General features: G+C 46.4%; 1 protein-coding gene across 3 annotated transcripts; it reads right to left on the bottom strand.

Annotated features, from left to right (window-relative positions):
* Positions 1-227: 227 nt before the first annotated feature.
* nub1 (negative regulator of ubiquitin-like proteins 1) lies at positions 228-11,198 on the bottom strand. Of its 3 annotated transcripts, none has more exons than XM_084940295.1 (15): positions 10,755-11,198; positions 10,407-10,528; positions 6,661-6,828; positions 6,460-6,524; positions 5,104-5,168; positions 4,865-5,032; positions 4,626-4,714; positions 4,435-4,541; positions 3,974-4,160; positions 3,370-3,477; positions 3,130-3,282; positions 2,902-3,048; positions 2,741-2,821; positions 1,200-1,395; positions 228-666 (listed from the first exon to the last, which is right to left on the bottom strand). In XM_084940295.1, the coding sequence occupies exons 2-15, from the start codon at positions 10,521-10,523 to the stop codon at positions 527-529; spliced, it is 1,791 nt and encodes a 596-aa protein (XP_084796421.1). In that variant the 5' UTR covers positions 10,524-10,528; positions 10,755-11,198; the 3' UTR covers positions 228-526. The 3 variants fall into 3 exon arrangements, with proteins under 3 accessions (XP_084796421.1, XP_084796420.1, XP_084796422.1); XM_084940294.1 differs by having other exon boundaries at positions 10,893-11,198; XM_084940296.1 differs by lacking the exon at positions 10,755-11,198 and adding an exon at positions 10,627-10,744.
* Positions 11,199-24,645: the final 13,447 nt, after the last annotated feature.

Raw genomic sequence — 24,645 nt, 5'->3', positions numbered from 1 at the left:
CATGTTCAGCCTCAGCTTTGTCTCACAGTTCTTCTGGAAGGTTCTGAGGGTTCGAGCCTGAAGTGCAGAGTGAGACTCGGAGTGAAGACTGAGTCTGTTGATGCACCACCCTAACCCCCATGCTACACCTCCTCCGCCACCAATCAGCTTCAGTCTCTGTTCTTCTCACTGACCTGGTGTTTTTGCTTTTGTGTTTTTGTGTTTTCAGACAGACAGACAGACAGAAACACTTTGTGTCGTCTTTATTGGATCCATCACAACCAAAGAATCAACAGGAAACCGCTCAGACACAAACTGAGACTCTGCTTTGATCCAACATCACCAACAATGATGTCATTGATGATGTCACTGATTAAACTGATACACCTGTGCGGTTTGAGCAGCAGGACTCTGAATTATTGCTGAACAGATGATCGTCACTGTCTCCACATTGGCACGCCGCTCTGAACTCCCCGACTGCAGGACGATCTGTGTGTGTGTGTTTGTTCTACACAGCGACAACACTCGACCCGGCCCGAGCGTGTCACTAGGTGTGGGCGGGCTCACGGTGCAGGTACGCCTTCATGGCAGAGATGAGCTCGCTCTCCTCCTCCAGCGTGAGGTCCAGGTAGTCCTCCTCGTGGGGGGCGATGTCCTCGAGCACCTCGCTCACTAGCTCGCTGTCCTCTGGAGGGTCACACAAGCAGATTTTAGATCATGTGACTTTTTTCTTTTCTGTTTTTGTCTTTAAGGTTTTTATTGATTCTATTTTAAACATTTAATCTCCGACTGACAGTCTGTGTGAAATCACACCTACACCTCTGAGGTACATTCCTCAGCTCGTCGGGTCACTCAGGCTTTCTACTGGACGATGATGGGTTTCTAAACCACATGACCGTCCTCACTGAAGCCCCATTGGCTGGTTCTGTTAGCATGTTTTCACAGTGACTGATGAGATGAAGATGAACCTGCTCTAAACGAGTTTCACCCTGTGAGCTCTCAGTTTCAGAGAAAAGCAAAGAGACGTCTGTAGAAGTTTCCATGCTCGTCAGACAAAACGAGACACAGAGACTGAGGAAGACAAAAGGTCTAATCTGGCAGCTCAGGTCCTTACAAAGGATGAGCAGATCTGCTGAAATCTGCCTCGTTCAAACATCGACACTTCCTGTTCTGTAACTTTGTTTTGTTTATGCTGGATAAACGAAGGGCGGTTCTGTTACCCGGGGAGCTGGAGGCGGAGCTGGGCTCCTCTGAGGATGGTGTGGAGGAGGAGGAGGACGTGGAGGGCGGGGTCAGCAGCTCCGGGGAGAGGACGCCTTGGTTGTCCAACAGCAGCTGTGTCGCTGATTGGACGTCTCCACCTGTCAGTCTGAGCGCTGCTTCAGCCGAATCCCGCTCGAATCCCAAATACAACAGCTGGAGGGACAGAAAGAGAACAGCTGGAGGAGGGCAGCTGGAGGAGACACAGCTGGAGGAGAGCAGCTGGAGGAGACACAGCTGGAGGAGACCAGCTGGAGGAGAGCAGCTGGAAGAGAACAGCTGGAGGAGAGCAGCTGGAGGAGAACAGCTGGAGGAACAGAAAGAGAACAGCTGGAGGAGAACAGCTGGAAGAGAACAGCTGGAGGGACAAAAAGAGAGCAGCTGGAGGAGAGCAGCTGGAGGAGAGAAGCTGGAAGAGAACAGCTGGAGGGACAAAAAGAGAGCAGCTGGAGGAGAACAGCTGGAGGAGAGCAGCTGGAGGGACAGAAAGAGAACAGCTGGAGGAGAACAGCTGGAGGGACAGAAAGAGAGCAGCTGGAGGAGAACAGCTGGAGGAGAGCAGCTGGAGGGACAGAAAGAGAGCAGCTGGAGGGACAAAAAGAGAGCAGCTGGAGGAGAGCAGCTGGAGGGACAGAAAGAGAACAGCTGGAGGAGAGCAGCTGGAGGGACAAAAAGAGAGCAGCTGGAGGAGAGCAGCTGGAGGAGAGCAGCTGGAGGGACAGAAAGAACAGCTGGAGGAGAGCAGCTGGAGGGACAGAAAGAGAGCAGCTGGAGGAGAGCAGCTGGAGGGACAAAAAGAGAGCAGCTGGAGGAGAGCAGCTGGAGGAGAGCAGCTGGAGGGACAGAAAGAGAACAGCTGGAAGAGAACAGCTGGAGGGACAAAAAGAGAACAGCTGGAAGAGAACAGCTGGAGGGACAAAAAGAGAACAGCTGGAGGAGAACAGCTGGAGGAGAGCAGCTGGAAGAGAGCAGCTGGAGGAGAGCAGCTGGGAGAGAGCAGCTGGAGGGACAGAAGAAGAACAGCTGGAGGGACAAAAAGAGAACAGCTGGAGGAGACACAGCTGGAGGAGAGCAGCTGGAGGAGAGCAGCTGGAAGAGAACAGCTGGAGGAGAGCAGCTGGAAGAGAACAGCTGGAGGAGAGCAGCTGGAAGAGAGCAGCTGGAAGAGAACAGCTGGAGGAGAGCAGCTGGAGGAGAGCAGCTGGAAGAGAGCAGCTGGAAGAGAACAGCTGGAGGGACAAAAGGAGAGCAGCTGGAGGAGAACAGCTGGAGGAGAGCAGCTGGAAGAGAACAGCTGGAGGAGAGCAGCTGGAGGAGAGCAGCTGGAAGAGAGCAGCTGGAGGGACAAAAGGAGAGCAGCTGGAGGAGAACAGCTGGAGGAGAGCAGCTGGAAGAGAACAGCTGGAGGAGAGCAGAGAGAAGCCCCGCCCCCAGCTTTCCTCTGGCTTGTCTTGTCACTGTTCAATAAAGTTTGAATGTTGAACGTGACCTCTGAGCGTACCTGCTCCACCTTCTCTGGGCTGGCTCCGCCCTCTGTGTTGTTATTGGTCGCCTGGGCCTCCTGGCTCGAGTCCAGCAGGATCTGGGGACAGCACAGAGGAGAACATGGAGTCAGTCACGGCTCCACCTGTGAGACCTGTACGAGGAGGCGGGGCCACTGACAGCGTAAGCTCTGTCTACGTTCCCGTCGGCGTGGTGCAGGGCGCGGGCGGCGTCTCTCTGGGAGAACCCCAGCTCCATCAGGGCGGAGATGGCCTCCATCCTCGTCCTCCTCTTCTGTCTCTCCCTCTGCTTCAGCTCCTCCCGCTCCTGATAAACACAGATAAAACTTTATTAAACACTCAAATGGGACGACGACAGGCGGTGAACTGACTTCCTGTCAGGTGTTACCTGTCGGCGGGTGCTGATGTGGATGGCGGCCTCCTGCAGGTCGCCCCGGGAGGCTCTGAGGCCGAGCCGAGCTTCTCTCTCGCTGAAGCCCAGCGCCATCAGCTGAGCCATCTTCTCCGAGTCGGGACGCAGGCGCGCGTACAGAGACTCCACCTGACACACACAGCAGCTCAGTGAGCCACTCACACACAGCAGGATTATTGTGGACTGTCACTCATGCTAAGCTGAGGTGAGTCTCACCCTGGAGAGCTGCAGCCGCGCCTCAGAGTCGCTTCCTTCGATGTAGGAGAGGAGGCTCTGCAGGAGGTACAGACGCAGGAACAGCACCTCCTCTCTGCCCGTGTTACCCTGGCAACACACACATTAAGTGAATGACAGGCTGAAGGTTACAGTGTAGATTCACTGCACTAACTTAAGCATAGCTCATCAGCATGCGTTACCATGGTGATACATCCCAGTAAGAAGTAAACAGTGGACATCTGCAGTGAGACTGTTCAGCTTCACATTGTTTACAACATGCTGATAAATTACATTTTTTCATTAAAACTTTATTTACACAGGTCGTCCCACTGAGACTCAATGTGTCACATACATGCTCACTCTCAGCATCGCTTAAGAAGCTGACCAATCAGAGTGCAGTTTGTCTTCACCTCCACTCAGCCTGCTCAAACCTGATTGGTCAATGATTCTCAGACTACAGGAAATGGACTACAAATATGGACTACAAATATAAACCAGAAAGTTTATTCCCTCATGTTTGTCACAAACGTGAACACGTTCCCTGATGATGGTTTCACACTCAGCATCAACACACAGTGTGTGTGTGTGTGTGTGTGAGTCTGACCTTGATCATCAACAGTCTCTCCTGCTGTTCTCCGTAGCAGCGCAGGAAACAGTCCTCGGCTCTCTGCAGGCGGCTCCGCCCATCCTCCAGGCAGGACAGCGCCTCCAGAGCGCGGTAACACCACACGATGTCCAGCTGCAGCACGGCGTAGTTATCCACGGAGCTGAGCAGCGCCGAGCCGCACTTACTGCACACGCACACACACACACACACACACAGGACTTTAACTCTCATTAATGACACACAGCACGCTGGATGTGCTGGAAAACCTCACTCTGGAAGTTTATTTTGAAAGGCTGGTGCACGTTGCGCTCACACACAGGGACTTCCTGTCTCATGAACAGTTTCAGACGTTTACAGTGACGGTGGATGAAGTGTCTCTGACCTCAGGCTGAAGGCTGATAAACTCATGACTCGCGGTGAGCTGTGATGCGGCTCAGAGCCAATCAGCTCGCTCGTACCTGAACTGCTGGTCGGCCTGCAGCAGGTGACACAGAGCATTATCGTGCTGCTTCCTCTTCATCAGAGCGCGACCTTTCTCATGGAAGCCCATGGCCAGGATCAGAGCCTGCACACACACACACACACAGAGGTTACACAGCAGCGCCCCCTGGTGTCTGACCTCCGCACTGCGTCCTGTCTCAAACTCCACCTTCTTCTCCGTGGGGGGAATCTTCAGAGGGTTTCCTTTCTGGTCGGCGATCTCCAGGAACGGTGTGGTGTCTGGGTCCTCGCTGCCGTCTGATAGAGAGGAGCAGACATTTAAAAACAAACAGCTATGCCCCTCCCACTGCCACGCCCACATGGTCACCTGTTAACCTGGGACACCACCCTGCTGTGGTCACCTGTGGGCTGAACAAAGGTGTGTTGGAGGCGTGGTTGTTTCCTCACCTCTCTCTGACAGGATCTGGAAGCCTTTCTGGGTCCTCTGGACGCTCTCCTCCTGGCTCCTCCTCTCCTCCTCCTCCTCCGTCAGTTGCTGCTTCAGCTCGCCGTCGCTCACCCTCAGCACCATCACCTTGCTGTGGTTCTTCACGCCCTGCTCGTCCAGATGCCGCTCTGCACACACACACACGCTCACGCTCTGCTCTGACAGATCACATGACTACTGCCGCTGTGAGGTCACTGACCTGCAGACAGAGTCCTCCCACTCAGGATCAGCTTGATGCTCCTGAGGCCGTGCTCCTCAGCGACCCTGCACACACACACACACACACACACTTTACTAGAGTATTGAATGGAGAACTGGTTCTTCTGCTTCCCAGTATTCCAGCTGCTTGGAATCATTTGTCCGCCTGCCTGTTGATCCCACTTCTTGTCCTCGCACTACAATCAGCTGATTTCAGCTTGGATGTCAGAGGAGGAAAATAGTGACCATGTGTGTCCAAATGTATTTTTTATTGCACAAAAGAAGAAGATGAATGTAAATGTAAACAAGTGAAACGTGCATCCAGGACAGAAACACTCACAGTGCTGCTAACACAACCTCCCTTCTTTACGTCTGCACTGACAGCATGCTAACGCTAAGCTAGCCCAGAGTGAAAGCTGAGCGTGTGCAGACTCCACCCCTCGGCCCAGCAGCCAGAGCCTGAACTTCAACAGGTAACAAACTGATGAGCAGTCAGGCTGCAGCCTCGTTACTACCTGTTCCTGTTTCTACAGTAGAATCACCATGGCAACCATTTTTTGTGTGTCTTCATCTTTGATTTGTGTGGTCGGCTTTGTGCTATGTTAGAGGTGTGTGTCCTCGTTACAGATGTGTTGGTGCCTCGGGTTTATATGTTTAAACAGTGATTATGAGATTATGAGAGTAACATGAAAGTAATGCAACGAGTAGTGTAACTAGTTACCTTTTCCCAGGAGTAATTAAGTACTGCATTACTTTTACACCACGTTCCAAATTACTAAGAAAATTGTATTTAAGTGTCACAAAGATTAAATGTGTTGTTTTTCAATCAAACTCATGGATGGCATTGTGTCTCAGAGCTGTTTGGATCACTGACATCAGACACCTGCGATCATTCGTTTTCTACTAAAGAAGCATGCGCCACATTATTAAGCACACCACCATTTTCAAGCAACACGGGAAAGAAAAAGGATCTCTCTGCTGAAGAGTGTGAAACAGTTGAATGCCTTGGACACGTAATGAAAACCTTTCACGTAAACGTAAGCGCGATCGTCGTGCTGCTCAGAGATCACACTCACAAAACTCTCCAGGTCCATGGATGCGATCAAATAAGGAGTCCTGTGTTTTTATGGAACCTGTTAATGTTTTTGATTGAAATAGTTTGGATTTCAGTAAATTTGATCTCCTAATGGTGCAAATTCAACAAATGATCACTTTCAGTTCTTTACAACCAATAAAATGTTTGGAAGCTCTGTTGGTCTTTTAAGTTTGTTAGTTTAGAAAAACACGGTTTTCATTGGGAGGTTTGTTCAGTAACATTTGAACTACTACACACTCGGCCTGTGATGTAATCGAGTACCTGTCCACCACCTGCTGCGCCGCCACATCCAGCCTCGTCTCCAGGTACGTCCTGACCTTTGGATCCTGGAAGCAAACACTGAGGTCATTCTCCTCCAACACAGGAGAGCAAAGCATTGTGGGTCGGTGTGTGTCATGTGATGAGTGTGTGGCGTGAGGTACACCTTCGGGTAGCTTCCTCTGTCCTCGCCGCCTTCGTTACCTTCTTGGTGTCCCGCGGCAGCAGCAGCTCCAGCGTCGCCACGCTCGTCTCCCTGAACGTTTGGTTTCCTCTGCCTCGCTTCACCGCCTGAGCTCGGATCGACTCCAGAGCGCCCCCTACCTCCAACACGGGCAGGCGCAGCAGGGGGGCGTAGCGCTCCGCCAGCTCCTGATGGAAGAAGAACAGCACTGAGCGCGCTCAGAACAGAATCCAACGGCGCTGCACATGGGCTGAACTTTGCTGTGACACTGAGGCAAAAACCTCACTGATGCTTGAATCTCAGTGAAGCAGAATCAGTCAGTCCTGTGCATCCAGGGGCGATTTTAGCCCATTTTTGGGGGCGCTTCCCCCAAACCCGCCTGGGTGCTTCAGCACCCCCAAAGATTTCTTTTTTTGACAATATTTGCTGTTTGTGTGACACACTACTAAAAATATAAAAAGCATACAGTACTTAATTGAGAACATTTAAGAACAAAAGTATAGATAGCCCCTCCCCCTGCTCTGGCTCTAGCGCCGCTGCTGCCAGAGCGATGGTGGCTGAGACGCATCGGAGCGGAGGTGTTAGTGCCTGGCTAACACCTCCGCTAAGGTTTTTTTTAGCTGAAAAACGTTACACCAGGTAACCTGCACGGTTTTCCGACTATGTCTGTGAAGGTTCTCAGTCGTCCAGGTCATCGTAGTCAAAGGAGCTTGCAAAGAAAAGCGTCTGCACTTCTTTAAGTTACTTGAAGACGTTTCACCTCTCATCCAAGAAGCTTCTTCAGTTCTAAGGTCAAATGGTGGAGAGTCCCAGATTTAAACCTAGTGGGAGTGTCCCCCACAGAGGGACAAAAGGACCCCCTGATGATCCTCTAATCGCCTGAGCCAAGGTGTGAAAACGGGTGTGGGTCCCAATCAGCCAGAGTTTCAGGTGAGCTCATTGTGAAACCTGGCCCCACCCTATCATGTGATGTCCTGAGGTCAGATGGCCCAGGATGTGAGTGGGCGTTAAGGCGTCTGGGAAGGGATCTCAAAACTGGATTATAGATGGCAGAGAGTTGGTGTCGTAAACCCCCGCCTCTGTTCAAAGATGGTCGCTCACAGTGGACATAGATGCTTCTTTCACTCCTCTTTCAAACCATCTGTCCTCTCTGTCCAAAATGTGAACATTGGCATCCTCGAAAGAGTGACCTTTGACCTTTAGATGCAGATGGACTGCTGAGTCTTGTCCTGTGGAGGTGGCTCTTCTGTGTTGTGCCATGCGCTTGTGAAGTGGCTGTTTGGTCTCTCCAATGTAGAGGTCTGGGCATTCCTCGCTGCACTGTACAGCAAACACCACATTGTTAAGTCTGTGTTTTGGAGTTTTGTCTTTCGGGTGAACCAGTTTTTGTCTGAGCGTGTTGCTGGGTCTGAAATGCACCAGGATGTCATGCTTGGAGAAAACTCTCCTGAGTTTGTGATTAGAGGATCATCAGGGGGTCCTTTTGTCCCTCTGTGGGGGGAAACTCCCACTAGGTTTAAATCTGGGACTCCCCACCATTTGACCTTAGAACTGAAGAAGCTTCTTGGATGAGAGGTGAAACGTCTTTAAGCAACTTAAAGAAGTCCAGACGCTTTTCTTTGCAAGCTCCTTTGTTTCCCGACGATGTTTGCTACCCTACAATCCGTCCTGCTCTGCAGTAAAATCAGCGACATTTGACCGTCCTGTTGCTCCCATTGAAATGTATACAGCCTATTTAAAATCTAAAACTTAACATTGTCCGTAGCCTGCTGTTGTTACCACTGTCCTGTTTTAAATGGATACTAACTGACTGGATGCCCATTAACCTTATAACTCCTGGTGTGTGTGTGTGTGTGTGTGTGTGTGTGTGTGTGTGTGTGTGTGTGTGTGTGTGTGTGTGTGTGTGTGTGTGTGTGTGTGTGTGTGCAGAGAAACAGCCAGGTTCATATAAGATCAGATCAAATGACCCGTTAATCAAGAATAATGTTGGATCAGTGTTTCAATGTTTATATCTTTTATTAGATGTTCGTGTGGTTTGGTTATTTGCCTTTTGGTTGAAAGTACACTGAGAGAGAACTTTTTGTTAGTGATCTTAATAGTATTTTTTTAATCTAATTGAATCCAATCTATTTGTGTATGATTGTCAGTCCAAAGAGGGAGAGAGGAAAGAGGGAACGTGAGGAGAAAGTACAAGGTCAGGAAGAACCAGGTAAGAAAACAGACAGGGAGCAGTGACAGGCAGAAACTGTTAAACTGACAAAGAGAAAAAACCTGATTTTACTCACACAATCTGGAAGTTGTGTCCTCCCTATATTAAAGCTGCTGTACAGAATCTGCTAAACAAACTGGGTTGTCAGCCCTGGCACTGCATTACCATTGAGCTTCAGTCAGAGGAAGTCACGGTTGCCAAAGAGTTTTTGAAGCTGAAGAGTGAGGCTGGTGCCATCCCAGATATGTTAGCATTGTACAATCTTCTGGATAATCAGATCTTCCCCACACTGAAAACTGTTATTCAGGTTGCCCTAACAAACCCAGTTAGCAGCTGTAGCTGTGAGAGGTCTTTTAGTGTCTCGAGTCAGCTCCATACCTGGCTGAGAAGGACCATGGGTCAAAGCAGACTCCAGCACCTGGCTGTGATGTCAGTTGAGAAAGACGCTTGAGAGAGTTGACCACCAAAATGTGATAGACAGATTTACCAACCTCAAGCTGAGGCGACATAGGTTAAAAGAAAAGAAAAGATCTGCAGAGTCATAGTAGTATCTGCAGTAAACATCTTTTCATACGTTGTACCAGAGGCCAAGTGTCTCAGTTTTCTAATTTTTAATAGTATTTTGTACATTTCAAGGACTCTTCTATTTTTGGAGTGTTTTTTTATGCATCTGTATTATATTATACGAACACTTTAAAAGTGAATCTCTGTCCAAAAAATGCACTCAGTTTACTTTTTACTCACTATGAGCATCATTCATTATTCTCCCAGTAATTAAGGTTAATATATGTTGTTGTTTTTTTTATTCCAATCCATTCTTCTTTGGCAGCATTTAAATAACCTTGATCAGATTTGATGGTTTTGTTACAGACTTTTCAAAAAAGTGTTTTTCTTTCACAGATGTGGGATTAAATTGTTAAAATGTACAAAACAGTGATGTCATGTTTTGTGACGAGGACCCAGGCACAGAGAGATTTGATGAATTTAAGAATCTTATGATTTAATAAAGAAATTTGCAGACTTGCACAGAGATGGTAAAATTATGATGACTGATAACGGAGATGAAGACAACAGAGACGAGGACAGGGAGGAACAGGGGTTTAAATGCACCAAGGAGACAGTCAGAGAGAACTCGGGACAACTGGAGACATTTAAGGATGCAGGGACTGACAGAGACGGGGAAAACGTCTCATCGTGACGAATAAAGTGTATCTTGCCTGTCTGGGCAGCTCTCTGGGTGCTCAGCACCCCCAAAGCTCTGATCCTAGAAGCGCCCCTGCTCTCATGTCTCCTCATGTGTTTCCTCTATACGTGTTTCACTGGTTTAGTAAGTTGTTTAACTGAGGTTTCCTCTGACAGGAAAGAAAAACTGAACTCTTTAATGATGGTTTCATTTTTTTGTTTTAGCAGATTTATTATTTTATTGGATTCATGTAAATGATTAATTTCTTAAACAGCGTCACAAAGTAACCTTTATAGACCTGAACGTTATATCCTCATACTTTGATCTCAGTAGGAAGGTGTGTGTGGCCACGCCTCCTCAGGCGGGTCACCCACCTGCATGTGCTGCTGGCCCTGCTGCTGGCCCTGCTCGGTGTACGGCGGGTTCCACAGCTGGATCCTCTCCTGCTTCAGGAGGTTCTTCAGCTTGGCCTCCATGTTCTGCTCCGCCATCGTCTCTGAGAGGATACAAGATAAAAACTGTGACGTCAGCATCTCAGGTCCACGAAGACCTTTTTAAACCCCTGGACCAGGTCAGAGGACAGCAGCTGCTCACATCTGGAAGCGTTTCAGTGAAGCTCCGCCCCCTGATGGTGGCCAGAGATCACTACAGGAAGTGCAGCTGTAATAATCTGTTTCCTGACTTTGAGTTAAAGCTGAGGTTAGTCATCATAAATCACTCACTCCTGTCACACAGAGCTCCAGCTGCATGAAGGGAAATGTAGGATCCACAGGGCAGCCTCGTTGTATAAAGTCCAGAGGTCAAACTAAAGTTCAGAGGTCAAACTAAAGTTCAGAGGTCTCGGTGACTTCAGCACAAACCTGTGGTGTGTCTTCAGCTGCTCCAAACTCTGCTCCCGGCGGATTTACGACACAACAGCCTCAAACACGACACTTAATCAGAGAAATGACGCCACCGGGCTGACATCAGCAGCTAACAGCTCCAGGTGAGCACAGCTGCTCTGACAGGTAGCTCACTGTCACAGGACCCGACGGCGACCAGCTGCTCGGTCTGAGAGCCGGTAAAACTCCGGTAAAGCTCCGCGGCGGCAGCTCTCTGCTGTTGTTTACGTGAATCAGGCTTTTCTGGGAAGGAGACGAGCGCTCACTCTGCGCATGCTCCAGGATCAGCTGATCGCACCAACGACGTCTGCCGAACACAGGCCGACGCTCCAGGGCCACGTCACAGCAGACACGAGTCTTCACGAATATAGACGATCTTTGATCCTGCCGTACGGCTGCCCACGAGGGTCAAAACGAACAAATGCTACCTTAATGACACAAAGGGAAATGTATTAAAAATGTAAATACGAGTAAGTGCAGCAAAAAAATATATTGTTTGAAATGTATTGAAAATAAAATAAATAAGCAAATGATAAAAAAGAAAACCAGAAAATATAACAGTGAGTGATACAACATGTTAAAAAAAAGGCAAAATAACAATTCAAAATAAAGTAAGACCGATTTTAAAGCTAAGACAACCCAGCAGGATCAAATTCAATCATAAATAATAAAAAACAATTTAAAAAAGTATGAAACTAAGAACACTAACAGAGCCAGATCCAAAATCTGTGGTTATACATTTATTCCAAACACAATCTCTGTGTTTGTTCTTTCTACTTGTTTTCTACATCCTATCAACAACAACGTCATACTACCACAAACCATTATAAACTATGTTCCCTTTTGTAGATAACAGTGATGTTATGTTTGCCTGCCTTTGCTGCAGTTACGGAGGTTTCCAACAGAGGTCGCTGTGGTTCTAACTGGGCTATGTGTGCTTCCTGTTACCTGTGTACGAACGTTTAAGTTGTAGTTGTTGAGATATTCATTGTGTGTACTCGTGTTGTACAGTGTTTAACTGCATTATGGTTGCTGTGGTTTAGCAGAGACAGTGTTTTGGTTGTCACCACGGGGAGGCGCTGTTTCATTGTGGGAGCGCGGATGCTGCGTCATCACGCCCCTGGGAAGAAGAAAGGTGTGGCACAACGAAAAATGGCACCCATGAGGAAAGTTTTGCCATGTGTAATAAAGTTCCCAAAATATTAAGGACATTTTTGCCTCCGTCGTCATTTTCCTTCGAGTTGATCGCTGTCGATGCTGCAATACTCAACAGGTTATGGGCCCAGGGCCAACTCGAAGAAGAGTTTTTTCTCATGAAGATCCGGAGCCGCAACGGATAGCGGGCTAACGGCTAAATAGCAACATGGATCACCGAGGAGCAAGCAGGCTGCCTCGACTCATGTTTGACGGAGATGAGACCAGATATGAACTTTGGGAAACTAAGGTGCTAGGATATTTGCACTTGTTGGGATTAAAAGACACTGTTCTGAAGGAACCGAACAGTGAGGCTGAAGTAGCAGCAGATGGTAAGAAGAACGCTGACGCTTACGCCGAGTTAATCCAATTTTTGGACGATAAAAGCCTCTCACTGATTATGAGAGATGCCCCTGATAATGGGAGAAGAGCATTAGAAATATTGAGGGACTACTACGCTGGAAAGGGGAAGCCCCGAATCATCAACCTGTACACCACGCTGACATCGCTTCAGAAAAAGAGGGAAGAGACTGTCACAGACTATGTCATCAGAGCAGAGGCCGCCATTACAGCACTGCGCAATGCGGGTGAGACTTTAGGTGATGGATTATTGATTGCTATGGTTTTAAAAGGACTACCTGAAAGTTTTAAGCCATTTGCAATACACGTTACTCACGATAAAGACGATATGACATTTGCTGAGTTCAAAACAAAGCTACGGAGTTTCGAAGACACTGAAAAGTCAAGCGCATCGGAGTGTAGCGACAACGTAATGAAAACAGGAGTAAGAACCGGGCGTGAGCACACGAGATCCAGCGCACAATGCAGATACAAGAGCGATGTGGACATTGTGTGTTTCAAGTGTGGACTAAAAGGCCACAGAGCAAAAGTGTGCAGACGGAGGACGTGGTGCAGTCATTGCAAAAGCAGCACACACAGTGATACCACATGTAGACATAAAGACAAACAAGATGGCGCGCGGAAGGTCGCAGATGAGAGCGGCAACGGATCCAAAGCAGAAACATCGGATTATGCCTTCAGGATTAAGGGCGTAGACATCAAAGTCCAGCAGTCAGCATACAGCATTGAGGATAAAGGCCTGTTGGTGGACACTAGGGTTACCTCACACATCATTAACAGCATCGCCAAGTTCAAGAGCTTCGACGACGCGTTCAGACCGGAGTCACACAGCGTGGAACTGGCAGACGGTACCCAGTGCAGAGGCGTCGCCCAACAGAGGGGGGACGCAGAGGTGTTCCTGATTGACAATACAGGCCAGCGACGCAAAGCAACGCTGAAAGATGCGCTGTTTATTCCATCATACCCCCAGAACATATTCTCTGTAAAGTCAGCCACTGCATTAGGAGCAACAGTCACCTTTAAACAAGGGCAGGACATGTTGACCCACAAAGACGGTACTAACTTTAACATTCATGTGTATGGCAAGTTGTACTATTTGCAGACTGAAGTTGAGGGTAATGATAAGTGTAACACCTGTCATGACATACAGGCATGGCATGAGATATTAGGTCATTGCAACTATGAAGATGTAGTAAGATTGCAAGGTGTGGTTAACGGTATGCAGATTAAGGGGAGAACTGATAGACCTGACCAGGAATGTGAAGTGTGTATCCAGGGAAAGTTTGCACAAACCCGAAACAGAGATCCTGATACAAGAGCAAAGGCTCCTTTACAAATGGTACACACAGATTTAGCAGGTCCGATAGCCACTGAATCTATTGATGGGTACAAATATGTGCAGTCATTCACTGATGATTATTCAAATTCAGTGTTTGTATATTTCCTGAAGACGAAAACTGATACAGTGCAGGCAACAGAAAAATTTCTAGCGGATGTTGCACCATATGGCAATGTAAAATGCATTAGATCAGACAATGGCACAGAGTTCACATGCAGAGATTTCCAAACCCTGTTAAGGAAAAATGGCATTAAGCATGAGACATCAGCCCCGTACTCACCCCATCAGAACGGTACAGCCGAGAGGGGGTGGCGTACTCTTTTCGAGATGGGCAAGTGCATGCTAATTGAGAGTCAGCTACCGATATGCCTATGGAACTATGTCATTCAAACTGCTGCTGTAACACGGAACAGATGCTTTAATAAGCGAACAGGGAAAACACCCTACCAAATGCTGACAGGTAAAAAGCCAGACTTGTCAAAGATGCAGAAATTTGGGTCTGTGTGCTATGCATACAAACAGGACAAGGGGAAACTTGATTCAAAATGTGACCAAGTTTTCTTTGTAGGTTATGATAAGAACAGTCCCGCCTACTTAGTTTACCACCCCGAAACTGAGAAAGTTCAGAAACATAGACTTGTTAAGTTTGTGAGCAAAGTAAATGTAGAAAGACAAACACAGACAGATGAGGGAGAACTAAATGATGACTGTAGCAGAGTAAGACAGCCTATGGCTAACAGACCTTCAGAGAAAGGCGACAAGGACAATGAGGAGGTTCCAGAACCTATTGTGACAGACAGAAGTCCACAAAGTGGTATACCTGATGAGCGTGAACGAAAAGGGACAAGTGTGACAAGTGATGGATCTGTCAACAAAAGGTATCCTATTAGGGAGAGAAGAAAACCGGGACATTTAAATGACTTTGTAGCTGCCAACAGTGGCAGCGATGAGATCCACACTACCATAGACTACTGCTACAGGGCAGTGTGTGGTGTCCCAAACACATTTAAGGAAGCCATAGAATCAGCTAACTCAAAGAACTGGATCAAAGCCATGGATGAAGAAATTCACTCGTTACGGGAAAATGACACTTTCACCCTAACCACTTTGCCAAAGGGAAAGAAAACAGTGGGGGGGAAGTGGGTTTATTCCGTTAAGAGTGACATTGAGGGAAACGACAGATACAAGGCAAGGTTCGTAGCCAAGGGTTACAGCCAACAGTTGGGGATAGATTATGGAGAGACATTCTCACCAACAGCCAATTTAACCAGCATAAGAGTTTTGTTACAGAAAGCAGCGCAGGAGAACCTGTTACTCCATCAAATGGATGTGAAGACAGCATATTTACACGCTCCCATTGATTATGAAATCTACATTGATCAGCCAGAAGATTATGAAGAGGGAGAAGGGCTAGTCTGTAGATTACAAAAATCCTTGTATGGGTTAAAGCAATCTGGTCGTAACTGGAATAGGATCTTGCATTAATACCTAACAGCGAACAGTTTCAGGCAAAACCCAGCAGACCACTGTGTTTATACCAAAGAGACAAAAAATGGCATGGTGATTATGATCATCTGGGTGGACGACCTGATAATTGCTGCTGGTAATGAAAAGGTAATGAAGGATGTGAAAGAAATGCTTTCAGTCAGATTTAAGATGAAAGACTTGGGCAGACTTAAGCATTTTCTGGGTATTGATTTCACTCAGTCTGATGGATGTGTAACAAGGTCACAAGAAACATATGTCAACAAGATACTGATGAGGTTTAACATGCAGAACTGTAAACCCAGAGAAACTCCCTGTGATCAGAAGTTGTGTTACACAGAAGGTGCTACTAAGATAAGAGATGTGAGGATGTATAGAGAGGCTGTAGGCAGTCTTATATACCTCGCATCAGGTACCTGTCCTGACCTGAGTTTTGTGGTAAGCAAGTTATCACAACATTTCCATGAGCCTACGGAAGAACAGTGTGGAACTGTGAAACGTGTTGAGATATCTCAAAGGGTAAGATAAGAAGTTGTGTTTTAGAAGAAACACAGATGAAAATTTGGGTCTAGTGGCCTACAGTGATGCTGACTGGGCAGGTGACACTGCCGACAGACGCAGCACTACTGGTTACTGTGTACGTCTATGTAACAACAGTTCTTTAGTTTCATGGAAGACCAAGAAACAGCCCACTGTGGCGCTCTCTACCTGTGAAGCAGAGTATATGGCTCTGGCTTCCACAATGCAAGAGTGTATATATTTAGAACAGCTTTTGAAAGGTATAGATGACTACAGATACACTCAAACAATAGTGTACGAGGACAACCAGGGAACAATTGCCCTGGCTAAAAACCCTGTGAGCCGACAGAGGTGCAAACATGTGGACATTAAATATCATTTTGTAAGGTCCATTGTAAATGAAGAGAAAATGTGTCTGTTATATTGCACCACTGAAGAAATGGTTGCAGATGTTATGACCAAACCTGTTTCTAAGCTAAAACTTGCTAAGTTTGCTGACATTATGTTTGGTGCTTAAAAAGAAGAAGAAAAAAAAAGAGAGAAAAAGAAAAAAGGAAGTGTGGTAGAGATTGTACAACTGTTTATCGTTTATTGTACAACTTTTCTTGGATTCCAGCAACCTGAGTACAAGAGGGGGTGTTGAGATATTCATTGTGTGTACTCATGTTGTACAGTGTTTAACTGCATTATGGTTGCTGTGGTTTAGCAGAGACAGTGTTTTGGTTGTCACCACGGGGAGGCGCTGTTTCATTGTGGGAGCGCGGATGCTGCGTCATCACGCCCCTGGGAAGAAGAAAGGTGTGGCACAACGAAAAATGGCACCCATGAGGAAAGTTTTGCCATGTGTAATAAAGTTCCCAAAATATTAAGGACATTTTTGCCTCCGTCGTCATTTTCCTTCGAGTTGATCGCTGTCGATGCTGCAATACTCAACAGTAGTGATGGGATTTCCGGCTCTTTCAGCTCCGAACCGGCTCTTCAGGTTGTTTTGTTGCTTTAATTAATTTATTATTAACAATAATATAAAATTATGGACAAAAGGAATTAATAAAGTAAAAAAAAAAAGTGGTTTTATTTATATATAAAATAATTTAATTGCCGCAGCAATTAAAACAACAAATGGCTGCGCGCGCTCGGAGTGCACCAGTGAAGAAAATGCATTCATCATCACAGAGCATGCTGTGAGGAACACCTTCAGGAGGGTGAACACGAGGAAGGCAGCAGGACCAGATGCGATCCCTGGCCGGGTCCTGAGAGCCTGCGCTGACCAGCTAGCACCGGTGTTCACGGAGATCTTCAACCTCTCCCTGGCCCAAGCTGTGGTTCCCACGTGCTTCAAACAGTCCATTATTGTCCCCGTCCCAAAGAAACAACAGCCCGCTTGCCACAATGACTACCGTCCAGTAGCACTGACTTCAATTGTGATGAAGTGTTTTGAAAGACTGATGAGAGATCACATCACTTCTTCACTTCCTGCCACCATCGACTCACTTCAGTTTGCTTACCGGACTAATCGTTCCACAGACGATGCCATATCTCACCTGCTCCACACATCCCTGAGTCACCTGGACACTGGCAGAGGGAATTATGTTAGGATGCTGTTCGTGGACTACAGTTCAGCATTCAACACAATAATTCCCTCTAAGCTCTTCACCAAGTTGACGGATCTAGGACTCAGCTCATCACTGTGTCAGTGGATCCTCAACTTCCTCACAGACAGACCCCAGTCAGTGAGGGTGGGAAAACAAGTCTCCCCCTCCATCTCACTCAGCACTGGAGCGCCTCAGGGCTGTGTTTTAAGCCCCCTGCTGTACTCACTGTACACTTATGACTGTGTAGCCGCATCAGACACCACCTCCATTGTCAAGTTTGCTGACGACACTGCTGTTGTGGGCCTGATCTCCGACAACATTGAGACGGCTTACCTGGAGGAGATTAGGAACCTGGAGACCTGGTGCCAGGAGAATAACCTCCTCCTAAACATCAGCAAGACTAAGGAGCTGATCGTGGACTTCACTACAAAGCAGGCGAGGAATTACAAGCCCCTCATCATCAGTGGCACGCCAGTGGAGAGAGTGGACAGTTTCCGATACCTGGGTGTCCACATCACTCAGGACCTGTCATGGTCCTGCCACATCAACACCCTGGTTAAGAAAGCCCGTCAGCGTCTCTTCTTCCTCAGAAGACTTAGAGACTTCCATCTGCCACTGAAGGTGCTCAAGAACTTCTACTCCTGCACCATCGAGAGCGTCCTGACGGGAAACATCTGCACCTGGTTTGGGAACAGCACCAAGCAGGACAGACGAGATCTGCAAAGAGTGGTGCGCTCAGCCGAACGCATCATTCAATCAGAGCTCCCTGACCTGCTGTCCATCTACACCAAGCGGTGCAAGTCCAAAGCTAGGAAGATTATGATGGACCTCTCCCATCCCAACAATGGACTCTTCTCACTGTTGAGGTCTGGGAAGCGCTTCCGCTCCCTTAAGGCCAAAACAGAGAGAATGAGGAGGAGCTTCTTCCCCCAGGCTATTCGGGCCCTGAACCAGGTGTAGGACTGGACTCTCCCACACACGTCACTATAAGACTGGACTCTCACACACATCACATCACCACACGCACCACCACACATTTCCTATAATCCTATAATTCCTATAATTTATAATCTTTATAATCTTTATAATCTCATTCTGCTATTTGCACATTTTTTACTGTAAATTCCTAAGTTAATTTGTAAATTTTGTAGTAACCTGTAAATTGTAAATACTGTAAAACTTTTTTTCTGTCATTTAATGGTCGGGCATTGCACAGCTACAAGCATTTCACCCCCATGTCACACTGTGTATGGTTGTGTGTGTGTGACAAATAAAATTTGAATTTGAATTTTATATGTTTATATATAAATATATACGGTCGCCCCTAGAGACAAAGCACGTACAAACTCCAAAACACATTTCTAGCGTTAACTGAACTTCAAAACAGAGCTACCTAGATCACTTAAATTACACAATTGAAAGCATATGTGTATTGTTTGTGTATTAGTGTGTGAATGTGTGTGTGAATGAGTGGATGACTGGATGTGTAAAGTGCTATACAAATACAGGCCATTTACCATTTACCATATTTATACACAAGCACTCATATATATTCAAATAATTCAAAAAAAGAGTTCATTTACCTGTTACTACCACACACCAAATCCGGTCGTTGGTACTTGCTGGCTTGTGTAGCCACGAGGTAACAAAAGCTCAACACTGCCCCCTAGCATCCTGGAGCACTTCTGTTGTCTTTTGTACGTGTTTTGTCTCTGGGGGCCACCGTAAATATACTTTTATTTATTCACTCCACATAAAATGTAATAAATAAATCATATAATACAAAAACCAACTAGTCACATTTCAACTTTTAACTATTTAAATTTTCAGCTTTTTCCTTTTACAAATTTAAAGTGAAACAACACAAAACACTGCAAACCACAACACAATTAAATATAAATTAAAATATGAAAACAAAAAGAAGATGCACATTCTCTGTCATATGGGCCTGCATGAATAAACTTTCTGAATCCTTTATCATCTGCAACTGAAAATAGTTGTGGATGATTACTATACCTTTCTAATGTGACGTTGTTGTCCCTGGCTCTCTCTCTCTCTCTCCCTCCCGCTCTGTTCCTGTGCTACTGCCAGTGTAACTACCGCCCCTCCCCCCTCTGCCCAGCAAAGCACAAGGCTCGCGTGCTGAGTGAAGCGGAAAAAAGTGCGAGAGAGAGAGAGAGAGAGAGAAAGAAAAAAAAAAACACGGCTCGCGTCGTTCACTTCGAAGATCCGGCTCTAAGAGCCATTTCGTTCGCGACCGACACATCACTAATTCCTATGATGCATTGAGTTTTTTCTTTCCAGTCACCTTTCTCACTCACTATGTGTTAACAGACCTCTCTGCATTGAATCTTACTTGTTATTAATCTCTGTCTCTCTTCCACAGCATGTCTTTATCCTGTCTTCCTTCTCTCACCCCAACCAATCACAGCAGATGGCCCCTCCCTGAGCCTGGTTCTGCTGGAGGTTTCTTCCTGTTAAAAGGGAGTTTTTTATTCCCACTGTTGCCAAAGTGCTTGCTCATAGGGGGTCATATGATTGTTGGGTTTTTCTCTATATCTATTATTGTAGGGTCTACTGTACAATATAAAATGCCTTGAGGCGACTGCTGTTGTGATTTGGTGCTGTGTAAATAAAATGGAAATGAACTGAATTAACTTCTCTCATACAATCAAAAACGCAGTGTAGCGACGGTAAGACATCCTCAGTCAGATGAAAGTAAATTTGAATATCATCTGCGTAACAATGGCAGGAAATTTTATATTTTTCAAAGATGCGACCTAGAGGTAACAAATACAAAGAGGACAACATAGGGCCTAACACAGACCCCTGGGGCACACCACAGGAAAAGGGGGCAACAGAGGAAGAGTAACTTCCCATCGTAACAGCGAAGTACCTTTCAGAAAGGTACGATTTAAACCAACTAAGAGCAGTACCCTTAATGCCTACCATGTGTTCTAGCCTCATCAAAAGGATGAGGTCTCAAACGCTGAGGACAAATCCAAAAAGACTAAAACTGCTGAGCGCCCTGAATCAGCGATTACAAGGAGGTCAACTCTCAACAATGTTGTTTCTGTACTGTATGACGTGATTTGAACCCAGACTGGAATTTATCAGTGATGCTATTCACATCTAGATGGGCCTGTAGTTGCAAAAGGACTATTTTCTCTAGAATTTTAGCCAAGAAAGGAAGTTTGGAAATCGGCCTATAGTTTGCAGGGTCATTTTGGACAAGGCTACTTTTTTTAAGAAGAGCTTGTACTACCGCATGTTTAAAAATGGTCGGGACACCACCCAAAAGCAATGATAAGTTCATTAAGGATAGGATGCTAGGCCCAATTACATTAAAACCCTCCTTGATGATGCGAGATGGGAGGATGTCATGTACAGAGTTTGAATTTTTTAGATGCTCAATTATCCCCTTCAGGGCAGAGAGTGACACCGGTTCAAACCGCCTGAAGGATGAGGTGCATCCCGAAGCAGAAACTTCATTAAACACAGGAGAAAGTGGAACTGTAAGTGTAATAGAGTGAATTGTTGCCCCCCAGTGGTAAAATACAGAAGTGCCTGTTACAGGGCTAGTTCTTGGTTGACCAATATATAACAAAAAAGGGTAGCTTGTGCACCGCTAAGAAAACAACAAGTTAGTGTGTGATGTCCTGCTGTTCAATAAAGCACGTATCCACGTCCTCCTGATCTTTTCAAAGAGCCTAATCCAGAATATCACAACTGGCGACGAGGATTCTAAAGATTTCCACAGCGTGACAGAGGCTGTAGAAGGGCTGTGTTCACGTGTAAAGAAAAAGACAAACCAAGACGTTTTCTTCACGGCTGCAGCGGAACAGCTTTTGGTGAGCTAACATGGCGATGCATGTGGGTCGTGTTGACGAGTATAATGAATCGAAGGAAGATTCTGAGTCATATTTGGAGCGGTTGGAGCAATGGATGTTGGCAAATGATGTTTCCGATGAGAAGAAGGTGTGCACGTTTCTCTCTGTGATCGGAGCAGATGCATACAGGCTGCTAAAGAATCTTGTGTCTCCGAGGGTACCGAGTACCATGGGATATGCAGCGCTGACTGCAGCGTTAAGTGCACATTATAAGCCGACTCCAGTGGTGATAGCTGAGCGTTTTCGTTTTCAGAAACGTAAAGAAAGAAGGGGAGGCAGTTTCTGACTATGTTGTCGCCCTGAGGCAGTTGTCAGCCACATGTGATTTTGGACAATATTTGGATGAGGCCCTGAGGGATCGTTTTGTTAGTGGCAAGAGGGCAACAACAAGCCAAAGAACTGGAAGGGACCTAAAAAAGACACAGGAGCAAAGCAACCATGTTATCGTTGTGGTGGAAAGCATTCAGCAAATTTAAGAGTGAAAAGTGTCATGTTTGTGCAAAAATAGGACACATTGCACGTGCTTGCAGGAATAAAAAATTCAGTCAGCAAAGTCAGTATTTGGAAACTGAGGATGAATGCTCAAGTAGGAATGATGAAGCTGAACTTTTTGGAGTTTATTCAATTTACTCCATCACCTCCAGTGAGAAGGGATACACAGTGGATGTTGCGCTTGGAAGCAAGAACACCACCATGCTGCTGGATACAGGATCAGCAGTGTCGGTAGTATCAGACAAGTATTGTCAGATGCATCTCACTCATTTCCCTATAAAACCAGCCAGTGGGCTAAAGCTCAAGTCCTACTCAGGCCAACACATTGCTGTGCGTGGATATATTATGTTACCAGTACAGTATGGGACTCAAAACATCACCCTACCACTGATCGTTGTTCAGGGAGACAGACCAGCTCTGATTGGACGAAACTGGTTAAAGAAACTACAGCTGAACTGGAAACAGATTTTCACAGTACACAAGGTACTGGTGCAGAAAGAAGCAAAGCCAGGAGTACTAGAAGTGATTCAGCGCCATCAGGCAGTGTTTTCGGATGACCAAGGCTGCATAAAGGGATTTAAAGCTAGAATCCACACTAAACCAAACACTACACCAATTTTCTGTAAAGCTCGCCCAGTTCCTTATGCACTAAAAGAAGCTGTGGAAAAGGAGCTGGACAGATTGGAAACGGTGAAGGTTAAAGGTCGAGAAAAGTGAGTGGGCATCCCCTATTGTTACTGTACCGAAAGCAGACAAAACAATTAGGATATGTGGTGACTACAAAGTCAGTGTCAACCAGTGTGTTGAAGAGGAAAGATATCCACTTCCTAATACTGAAGATTTGTTTGCTACTTTAGCTGGAGGAACATCCTTCAGTAAACTTGACCTTTCTCATGCCTATCAGCAGCTACAGTTAGATGAAGAATCAGAGAAGTATCTGGTCATCAACACACACAAAGGTCTCTATAAGTACAATCGCCTCAGCTATGGTGTTTCCAGTGCTCCGGCTCTTTTCCAGTCTGTGATGGATCAAATCCTTCAGGGGATGGAGCATGTGACCTGCTTTTTGGATGACATCCTCATCACTGCTTCATCTGAAAAGGAGCATTTGAAGAGGTTGGAGGAAGTACTCACACGTCTGGAGAAGCATGGTGTCAGAGTGAAGCTTTCCAAGTGCCATTTTCTTCAGAGCAGTGTGGAGTACCTGGGACATCGTATTGACAGGGATGGACTGCATCCTTTAGAGGAAAAGGTAGCAGCCATAACAAATGCACCAGAACCAACAAACGTCACTGAACTGAAGTCCTTTCTTGGTCTTCTAAATTACTACAGTCGATTTTTGGAAAATCCATCCACCATTCTTCAGCCTTTGCATAACCTGTTGAGAAAAGATGCTAAATGGATTTGGACCATGGAATGTGCAAAAGCATTCAAGGACGCAAAAAGTCTACTGCTGCAGAAAAAAGTGTTGGTGCACTACAGCACAAATCTGCCATTGAAGTTAGCCTGCGATGCGTCACCTTACGGATTGGGCGCAGTCATCTCTCATGTCATGGAAAATGGAGAGGAAAGGCCTGTGGCTTTCGCATCAAGAACATTAACTGAAGCTGAGCGAAGTATGCCCAGATAGAAAAAGAGGCCCTTGCCATAATTTTTGGAGTAAAGAAATTCCATAAATATCTGTATGGAAGGAAATTCACCCTCATAACAGATCATAAGCCACTGCTGGCTATACTAGGGCCAAAGTCAGCTGTCCCAACACTCGCTGCACTAAGAATGCAACGCTGGGCTCTTATTCTAATGGCATACAACTATGACATTGAATATAGAAGATCAGCTGAACATGCCAATGCAGATGCATTGTCACGTCTACCTCGGAATACGCCAGACAACATTGCAGAGGAGGGAAGTATCTTCTATTTCTCACATGTGGAAGAGCTACCAATAGTAGCTAAAGACATTGAGAGAGCAACCATGAAGGATCCAATCCTCAGCAAGGTCTGGAGCTACACCATGAATGGGTGGCCGAGTTATATGCAAGACGAATCACTCAAGCCTTACTTTACACGCAGACACGAGCTGTCAGCAGAACAAGGATGTGTTCTTTGGGGACAACGGGTCATCATTCCACCAGTTTACCAACAGAAAGTGCTGGAAGACCTGCATCATGAACATCCAGGTATCTGTCGTATGAAAGCACTCGCTCGCAGTTACCTGTGGTGGCCAGGCTGTGATGGTGATATACAAGAAGTGGTTCAAAGCTGCTCAGTCTGTCAGGCTGTACAGAAGTCACCACCCGTTGCACCACTCCATCCGTGGAAGTGGCCTGAGAGAGTTTGGCAACGGATTCACATTGATTTCGCTGAAAAAGGCAAGCAGTACTTTTCAGTTGTCATTGACAGTCATTCAAAATGGTTGGAAGTGTTCCCTATGCCATCCATTACCTCACACAACACCTTTGAGGTTTTGAGAGGGTTATTGCTTCATATGGACTTCCAGAAGAGCTTGTTTCAGACAATGGACCTCAACTTGTGTCAAAGGAATTCAATCAGTTTTGGAGTTAAATGGGATCAGACACACAGCTGTTCCTGCCTATCATCCTGCATCAAACGGGGCAGCAGAGAGGTCAGCACAAATCCTGAAACGATCCCTGATGAAGAATGTGCTGGAAGCAGATGGTAAGGCCAGATTGCCACTCTGTCATCGTTTGGCAAACTTCCTTATCATGTATCGCAGTACACCGCACACTGTGACGGGTCGTGCACCAGCAGAGTTGTTCCTGGAACGTCAGATATGGACTCGCTTCAGCCTGCTGTTTTAGTTATTTACTGCCAGTTATTTTAGAAGTGAACAGTTTAATA

Source organism: Perissodus microlepis, chromosome 9 (genome assembly GCF_051167445.1).
Source record: "Perissodus microlepis isolate ML-2025 ecotype Zambia chromosome 9, ASM5116744v1, whole genome shotgun sequence".
NCBI classification, from domain to species: domain Eukaryota; kingdom Metazoa; phylum Chordata; class Actinopteri; order Cichliformes; family Cichlidae; genus Perissodus; species Perissodus microlepis.
This window is presented reverse-complemented; position numbering and strand designations above follow the sequence as displayed.

Coding starts and splice junctions, on each gene's coding strand:
- nub1 (XM_084940295.1), bottom strand. CDS start 10,523: ATGGCGGAGCAGAACATGGAGGCCAAGCTGAAGAACCTCCTGAAGCAG. Junction 6,525..6,660: donor TGCCGCGGGACACCAAGAAG/GTAACGAAGGCG, acceptor GTTTGCTTCCAG/GATCCAAAGGTCAGGACGTA. Junction 4,542..4,625: donor TTCCCCCCACGGAGAAGAAG/GTGGAGTTTGAG, acceptor GTGTGTGTGCAG/GCTCTGATCCTGGCCATGGG.